General features: G+C 36.7%; 1 protein-coding gene across 1 annotated transcript in view; it reads right to left on the bottom strand.

Annotated features, from left to right (window-relative positions):
* Positions 1-1118: 1118 nt before the first annotated feature.
* The window catches only part of RPGR (retinitis pigmentosa GTPase regulator), a gene marked incomplete at both ends in the record, with an annotated part of 34767 nt that continues 26424 nt past the window's right edge, over positions 1119-9461 (bottom strand). The window contains 5 exons of the mRNA XM_017733529.1: positions 1119-3416; positions 4460-4525; positions 6251-6357; positions 7666-7831; positions 8630-8809. Of these exons, the coding sequence (XP_017589018.1) occupies positions 1119-3416; positions 4460-4525; positions 6251-6357; positions 7666-7831; positions 8630-8809 (2817 nt within the window). The remainder of the gene's footprint in view (positions 3417-4459; positions 4526-6250; positions 6358-7665; positions 7832-8629; positions 8810-9461) is intronic.

Below are 9461 nucleotides of genomic sequence, written 5' to 3'. Positions count from 1 at the left end.
ATTCCCCTCCTTGAGTACCTCAGAGTTAGGGGATTAATGTGATGTAGTCTTTCATAGGAAGAAATAGAATATTTTGTGTATGGCACAGTATAAACAAATAAAAAATGTTTACAGGTGTATATTTCAAATTCTTAATTCTATCTAATCACCAAGTGTGATATTAAAAAATTATCCCTGAACTCTAATGTAATCTAGGCCAGATTCTGAGATCTGTGTGTGTCTTTTTGCACAGAATTGTGTGCTAACACCAAAATTAGAAGTCAGCCATAAGGCCCTTGAAAAATCCCAGGCCATCACTTACCCAGGCCTGCATCTCCACTTACCTTCCATCCACTGAGCCACGTAAATTTGGCAACTTGTTCTTTCTTTAATTTAAGTACTTGAACGTTTCACCAATGTATGAAGAGAATAAAAGTAGGGGGAATAAATTATGGAGTGATACCAAAATTTAAAAATAGGTACATCTGCTGATTTACTGAAACTCCTTTCATGTAAGGCACATGATCAAGTAAATTGTCCTGTAACTAAATTGGTGTATTGCTGATTCAAAGGCAAAGATTACACTGTTACAATGTAGAACTCATTTTCAGCATGACATTGCACTTTAATTGAGGCAAACACAGTCTACCTCCTCAGCAATTAATATTTTTATATATCATATGTGATAAACATGATTGTGAAAATGATTGTGTCAAGAAAGTATGATTTCTCTCATAGAAGTTCTTCAGTCTTTTTCAAGAAATTGGCACTTATGCATAATAATATGTTTTGATTCCATGAAAAGTTTCTTTTAAGTAATCAAAATCAGTCTTCCATAGTTCCAAAGTTTCCTGAATAGGCTTAAAATGCATCTCCAGTAGTCTATGCTACTTTAGTGTTAAATAATGAGGTAGCACATTGTTCCAAAATTGTTCTGAATTATGTAAACCATTTGCTACATGACCTTTGGACTTCATGTTTTGTCTAGAGATGTTTGGTAAAGCAGCACTTTCTGTCTTTTCTGGCTTCCTGGGTTTGCTTTTCTTTTCTGGAAGTTTACTGCTATAATTTTTTCTTTTATCTTTTGGTTTTTCCTCTTCCTCTCCTTCTTCCTCCTCTTCCTCTCCTTCTTCCTCCTCATCCTCATCTTCTTCTCCCTCATCCTCTTCCTCCTCTCCTACATCCCCTTCCTTCTCCTCTCCTTCTTCCCCCTCTCCCTCTTCACCCACTCTCCCCTCTTCCTCTTCCCCTTCTTCTTCTTCCTCCTCACCCTCTTCCCCTTCTTCTTCTCCCCTCTCTTCCTCTTCTTCTTCCCCCTCTCCTTCTTCTTCTTCCTCATCACCCTCTTCCCGTTTTTCTTCTTCCTTCTCTTCCTCTTCTTCTTCCTGCTCACTCTCTTGCCCTTTTTCTTCTTCCCCCTCTTCCCCTTCTCCTTCTTCTTCTCCTTCTTCCTGCCCTCCCTCTTCTCCCTCCTCTACCTCTTCTTCCTCTCCTGCTTCATCTCCCTCTTCTTCCATTCCCTCTGCTTCCACTCCTTCTCCCTCTTCATCTTCCTCTTCTTCTTCCACTCCCTCTTCTCCCTCATCTTCTCCAACACTCTCTTCTTCCTCTCCTACTCCCTCATCTTCTTCCACTCCTCCCTCTTCTTTATCTTCCCCTTCCTCTTCATTTTCCCCCTCCTCTTCTTCCCCCTCCTCTTCTTCCTTTTCATCTTCTTCCCCCTCCTGCCCTTCTGCTTCTGCCTCTGTTCCTTCCTCTTTCTCATCTTCTCTTTTCTCTTCTGCTCCATCCTCACCCACTTCCTTAGTTTTCATATTTGCATCTTCCTCATCATGTTCTTCAGATACCTCTTCTTCCCTCCCTGCCAATGATTCTTCCAACTCCTCCTCTTCACCCTCTTTGTCTTTTTCATTCTCCCTTTCTTTGTTTTCTTCATCTTCCTCTTCATCTTCTCCTTCCTCTTCTGACTCTACCTCTTTTTCTTCCTCCCCCTCTCTCTCTTCCCCTCCTTCCTCACTCTCATCTCTTCCCTCACTTTTAACCTGTTCTTCCTTTTCTTTTTCAGTGCCTTCCTCTTTCTCATATTTCTCCTCCATATCCTCCTTTTCTCCCTCACTCACCATTTCTTCTTCCTCCATCAACCTGCCTTGCTCATCTCCTTGATCTTTGCCATCTTGCTGACTGACCTCCTCAATCTCCTCTGCCCCCTCATTCTCACTGTCTCTCTCAGCCTGTGATTCCTCTCTTTCATTTTCTTCCTCGTTATCTTTTTCCTCTTCATCTTTTTCTACTGAAACTTCATCTCTATCTTTTTTAACCTCACTCTCTTCTTCCTCCCCTAGTTTACCCTCACTATCAATTGTTTCATCTAGTTTTTCGCTTTCACCCTTTTCACTGCCTTCACTCTCCTGCTCCTGATCAGATTCCTCCTCATTCTTAATTTCCAGCACCCTGTCTTCACCTTTTTCACTGCCTTCACTCTCCTCCTCCTGATCAGATTCCTCCTCCTTCTTAATTTCTAATGGCCTGTCTTCATCATTAGAACTTGTTTCTGCCTCATTCAGGCTTTTAAAATCAGTCTGTTCTACACATTCTTTCTCATTGTTTGTAGCTTGCATCTCCTCAAGCTCACTGTCTTCTTTTTCTAAGTCCAAATGTTTCACTTTTTCTACTGTTCTCTGGACAACTCTGTGTTCATAGTAGACCTCTTCCTTAAGTATATATTTTTGGAGATCATTAGTACTTTCCTCAGTTGAAGACGATGATGAAGTTACAGATATTTGTTTCAAAAACTGATGCTTTTTTTTAAGCTCCCTCTGTTCTGCACTACTTTCTTCTCCTCTGATGTATATTCTTTCACACCTGTCAGATTTTTCAACACCATCCTTTATTTTGTTTTGACTTTCAGTTGTTTCTTGACTCCCTTGGTTTTTAGCAGGACTGTGTTCTTGTACAATTAATGAAACAGTCTGGGGCGTATCCCTGGGAGCAGAAGGAAGTACTTCTATTTTAAGGGATTGCTTAGATTTAACAGCTTTTGGCTTTTTATTGGAAGAATTTATTTTTTCAGTCAGAATTTGATTTTCAGTGGGAAGATTATAAGTTGCATCATCTCTGAAAAATTCAGGATTTTCCACATATTCTTTTTCCCTTTTCACTAATACGCTTTTGTCCCCAGTAATTTCTTGAGCACCACTTTTCAAAGTACTATCACCTTGTGCATGCTCAGATTTACCTTTCTTTATACTTTTTTTGGCCACAGGCTTCCCTACAAAGGCACTAGTCTTTTCTAAATCTTGTCCAGGTGACTCTGAAAGTGAGGACTGCTTTAGTAAAGAGCCAGACTCCAATTTTGAGCCCTTCTTTGTGAAATCAGAATCCTTATTTTTCAGCCCACCCTTACCATCTCTTTTCAGTTTCACATTTTTATTGTTCTTCTATTCCACATGAGAAGCAGAAAATTAAAAAGAAAGAAAAAAAGCATTAAAGACAAATGGCAGCAAAAGAAAAAGATTACAAAAGCATTTGAACAAGAAAAGAAACAATTTGTGAGAGGGGATTAAAAGACAGCACCAAAGGTAGAATATTTCACATGAAATGAATTTACATACTTTAAATGTATTGTAAACATTTCACATGAAATGAAGTGCACGTATTAGAAGAATGTAACATCCTGTTAATGATCAGTGTAGTGCTACACCTTTCTCACTATCCAAGCACATCAAGGAAATGCAGTAAGAATTGTCCAGCCAGTACCACATCCCATAAAACAGAGCAGGGGCGATGCACGAGGCTGTGCAAGCAGAAGGAAATTAGTGCAGTTCTCTTACACCTTCCTCCTTTGGAAATCTTCTGATGCACTCACTGTTATGCCCTTTCTAAGAAGTTTCAAAATCTATTGTCTTTCTGCTTTAAATTTTATACTTATATAACAAATTCTGCAGAATAACTTAAAATCTAAAACAAAATTATGAAGAAATATAACAAAATGCTGAAAAGCTGGGATCACTTTAGGAGTGAAATAGGAAGGTATTACAAAGTACTTTAATTTCATAATTAAAACTATTATTATTGCTACTTTAAATATACTTCATTGTGAATATCTATAAATAAAATCTTTATTTACACTGCGCCCCAAAATATTTTCCTATCAACAAACCAGTGGAAATGTGTGTTATTGCCTGAAGTAACAGTATGTATATGATAGTTTGCTCCTTAAACTACGGGAATATTATACTCTCATCTGAAGCTACACTGGATATGTGGAGTTCTAGGTGCCTGCCCAAATCCTCTCTGCCTTCGTGCAGCTTCTTAGAATTTTAGGTCATGGATATTCAGAAAATTAGCAAGAGGAGGTCTATAACATTTTCCTGGCTTTTTGAGAACTCAAAGCACAATAATGAAGTACTAGGACAATACAAGAATTGCAGATTCTTTAAATATCAGTATAAGTACAGAGATATGTAATTAGTTACAGTACCTTCTGTTTTTGGAGTGGGGATAATTTTAAGGACCGGTCACCAGGACTCAACTTCATTGCATGTGTCTGCAAAAAATAAGATCTCTATTAAAAAAATAAATATATTTACTATGGAATGCACCATCAAAGCCCAGTTCTACTAAACAGAGCTATTTTATGAACATTTTAATATTACTGCACAGTCAGGTTGAGACCAGCCTGTGTGATCATTCAGCTCACCTGCTTCACTTGCACTCCTTCATTCACTGCTTCTAAAGAGAGTGGTGAACAGATGTCAACACCCAAACTGTCTCTAGAGACTGAATGCTACATTTGCACTTTCTTAGAGTCCACAGGCACTTTTGAGATCCACATTCCACTCACTGTGAAATTACAAATACAACCTTACTCCGTTATCATCACAGCCTTCAATTCAACATTTGAATTGTTTGGTACCACATCCTTGAAAGAACAACTTCAAAGAAACGTTACACAGGAGACATTTTCCTTGGAATCTAATACCTTTATGTCTTCCACATAAAGCAAAAACCAAAAGGCAACATAGAATACTACTAGGTGGGAATATATAATAAAATTTTGCTCATCCCTTCCCATATATTCCAAATGACAAGATAATATTCTCTGCTGTTGATTGTTAACTGCTCATGGTCTAACCCCCATATTCTTTTTCAACACAGTGAGCATGGACAGCTCTGGTTTCAGACTCCTAATAATTTGCATCATCAATATGACATTAAATTTTTTTCCTCCTCTTGTCACATGTGTCAATAAGATGTATGTTGCCACAGTCTAGAAAAATTGAAAAAACTATGTTGTAACAGATTGCTTTCATTCAGATCCAAGAAGAGCAATCATTTATTTTGTATTTTGACAAGTTTGCCTGATGGGCTTTTTTTCAAATTTATGTTTAAAAATTTTTTAAATGTTTTAAAGTTGATTCACAATAGGTATAAAACCAAAACAGAGAAGGAAGTCTAGCACATAAAGTGAGCAATATGTAAATAACGCTTCAGTAAATTAATGAAGGACATGCTGAACGTTGGATCTGATAACATTTTTTTCTTGTAAATCAAAAATAGAGTCTTATAATGTTAAATAAATGGCATGCACAAACAGATTGTTCAGTTACTAAATACTTTTAAATGCAAACAAAAAGTAATTCCTGTAAAATGTGCAATCCTTCCAGGCTAACTGTGGCTGCATTAAGGCCAGGACATGTCCTGTCTGCCAAGAGAACAAAATGTTTTAGAAAGTTGTACAAGTGATAAGGTGAACATGTGTTTTAAATAAAAGAAATATGTAGGAACAAGCTGGGGGATCACCAAATAATCGAATTGTCTGCATTTTGGCTTTCCCTTTGATATGATCCACCTGTACTAAAAAACCTCTTCTCAAAACAGGAAAAGATGCTCTTCTGCTTAATTTCCTGCAATTCTCTGTTGGAAGTCATCAAGAAAAGCAAGGTCAGAGATAGAGATCCCCATGTGGCCTCCAGCATCCTTTTCTTTTTCTTTCTGATTTCCAGAGATAAGGCATGGGGTGGCACTGCACTACTTGGACTGCTTCAGTCTCATACCACAATATTACTTGGAAAATTAAAACATATTTTAGCACTGGATAATGATGATATAAAATGCATGCTCATTTAACACTGTGTCAGTACTTGTTGTCACATATGATGTTCTGGGCTAGTCGGGAATTCTGTATTAGAACCTGAAACACAATTTAGCTTCTTTGTCTAGCCCTGCATAAAAATTACTGAATTACAGATTCATTATTGGAATATATTACCATATTCAGGATGTCAGTTGTATCTCCAAGGTTTCTGTCAATATTTTCATTATCTGAATCTTGTTCTGCAGAGACTTTACCAGGTTTATCTTTTTGATGATTATTTTCTACAAAGTAAAAGAGGGGGAAATAAAAAAATGTCATAGGAACAAGCACTGTATAGCAAACACAACAGTCCACTCTTATAAAATAGAGATTATTTCTGTTTTACTGACATAGAAGTGAAGTCCTCAGATTCTTCATCCCCTCGGCCTAAAACACAGCAGAAACACTTCCATCTCCTTTCATCAGTATTAACAACAGAGGTAGCTCAGCAATCTGGTCTCAGTGCACTGTAGATCTCTGACCATTTTTGCAGGCTTTCACAGCCTAAATATTACATGGGACAAAGATTCTTTTGGATAATCTCTTTAAAAATAGTTCAACAATTAGACCAAATCAGCTGCAGTCATGTTATCTCCATTGCACATTATGTAATGGATGGAGAGATAGTGAGTTTAATGCAGCATCGTAAAAATGTCCCTACATCATTAAGCTCATAAGGTCTATGACCATTTAACACAGCACAAAAACTGAGCTTTTAGGCCTAAGAAGACTCTAAAGGAAATTCAAATTTCACTGCATTGCTTTCCTGGAACCAGAAATGCTAATGGACCTGCTGGCAGATTTAAGAATAATCGTCTTCATTCTATGAATTACTTATTTTCAAATTAGATTTGTCTGTCCGGTAAATCTGAGCTAACTCTTACACAGAAGCACTGCATCCTGCACTCTGCAGCATTGTTCTTCCCAGGAAATCACACATGCCCAGGAACCCAGAGAAGTCCAGAACTGCTCTAGAGAATCTGTGCAAAGGTCCAGTGCTGTGTTACCATTATCCAGACTTCTCCATTAGCTTGATTATTATAAATCCTTATCATCTTACATAAAGAGCAAGGAGCACTTTTGCATTTCCAAGTGAAGAAGAAAGGTCCTCTAAGAATTAGTAGACCTCTTTTCTTATCTTTTCTTATCCAAGTTCCTTGTAGGCCTACCTATGTCTTTAAGACTGTTCCTAACTCTTTTTTTCTGTAATTCCTTTTTGTTCCTTGAAAATGAAGTAAGCAGTTAATGTTCTTACAACATTTTTGTGAATCTTATTTCTAAAAGCTTAAGGAGCCACTGGTACAGTTTATAAGTTGTATTTCTTTCACTCAAGCCTCCTCTAAATCTTTAAACTTGTTTTGCAAACATGAACAGTGTGAGGCAATTTTTGTCTGCATTTCTCAGCTTTCATGTCTGTGTGCTGCCAGGCCCACCTGAGGTGAGACTGAACCTGAACCTTCTTTCATGTTCAAACTGAACATTTGTTTACGAATGATGAGAGTCAAACCATTCTTATCAGAAAACAGCAGCAAGATGCGGGGACACTTCACCTTTTTCATGGTCTCCATCCCTCAAAGATTCAGATTTAGGATGACTTGTTGCAAAAAACCAGAATGGGCTGGTGTTGCTTGTCACAGGCAATGAAGATTTTAAGAAGCTTTCCCCCATTGGAGGCAGAGTTTGTGCCATTCGAACAAACTGCTCTGGTGACCTTTCCTTTAGAAGATTAAAAAACAATAGGTTGAGAAAAAGGGTAGAAGAACAAAACACAAGCAATATCTCATACTCAGCAGTGGAACTTGCATTTAGCTGATGATAGTGTTGCAACTTAATAAGCAGGAACAAATATCCTTAATATTTTAATTATTTGTAGTCCTAAAAAGTGGGCAGGTACATAGTGGGATTTTTAAAATCATTTCTATGCAATGATTTCAAGCAAGCCTAAAATATAAACGAAGGAGAAAAAGACCTTTTTTTTTTAAATTTATTTAAAATTAAAAACTAGTCCCTCAAATAACATCAACGTATTTAATCCACAACGTCAATACATTTTTACAGAATAAATTCAGGTTTTGGTAGAGTTAGTTCTCAGACAGGTAAGTGAAATTTTCCAACTCATTGTGATGTTTAAGGAAATCACATAGAATGTGTAGCGGAGATAAAAGAGCAAAAAGTAATATTTTAAGTAACTACATCTAATTCTTTTAAAAATATTTCTAAGATAGTTTACAAAATGAAAATGAACAGGTTCTACATTTTAGAACAAAAAAAATTACAAACTCAATTTGAATCTCTCTCACAGAAATAGGCAAGCAAAATCTGACCGATAGCTGTTGTTTTTCTCCTGCGTCAGTTTTTGGGATCAGGGTAAATACATATTTTTTACATCATACATTAAAATTATACAGTTCAAGAAGATATATTTAATTGCTTGGTATATGCTGTGATTTTTGCTTTAAAAGTGATTTTGTTTCCTGAAAGAAGTATGGCAAATCTAACCAGCTCTGAACTCACCCTCTCTCGACGTCTTATTCGTGCTGCTGATAATTGCAAAGTGTTTGCTAGTACAAAGTCCCCGCTTGTTTTAGGGATAGTAGCAGTCAAATGAGGCTCATATAAATCTTCCAAGATTACTTCAGATCCTTTAGGTCTTGGAGCAGCAAAAACCAGCATGTGACAACCACCACAAGCAACCTACAGCTCAAAAAAAGGTCTGATTACTTCATTTGCATATATCAAGGATGCACTTTTCTTACAATCATCTCTATGGGCTTAGATTATAAGAAAAAATGTAATAAAAGTAAGACATACCAAATGGCTGCAAATTTACTTCCTAATTACACCAGCAAGATAAAAGTACTTAACTATGTTTAATAATGACTAATGATCTATGTTCACTTCTTCTTTGTTAAATACAATATATTTGTATTGAACAGAACAAAAGACAGGTCTATCAAATTTTTGATACGGGAGATAGCAAAGATATTTCCACTGACTTTCAAGAGATTTTAGCTAATTATTTTGATACAAGTCAAATGAGAGCAATTCTGATAGTTTCAGGGACTCAAACCTAAATGTTTTATCACAAAATCCACAAAATGTAAAGCAAATCTTACACACTCCAATAGACACAATATTATTACATAAAGATCAGAGGTTTCATGTTTTAGAAGGTTTAAAACACTCACTGCTTCCAATGAAACTACTTTCACTTCTAATTCCAGTAAACAAACAGAAGTGATCAACAGATTTTGTCCCAAATTTTATTCAATCCTGAGTCACATAGGATTTTTGATGCTGACAATTCTGTGACATTTATTCCTTCTACACCTCAAGAAGCAGATGA

This window comes from Corvus brachyrhynchos, unplaced genomic scaffold (assembly GCF_000691975.1).
Source record: "Corvus brachyrhynchos isolate BGI_N302 unplaced genomic scaffold, ASM69197v1 scaffold34, whole genome shotgun sequence".
In the NCBI taxonomy this organism is placed as follows: domain Eukaryota; kingdom Metazoa; phylum Chordata; class Aves; order Passeriformes; family Corvidae; genus Corvus; species Corvus brachyrhynchos.
This window is presented reverse-complemented; position numbering and strand designations above follow the sequence as displayed.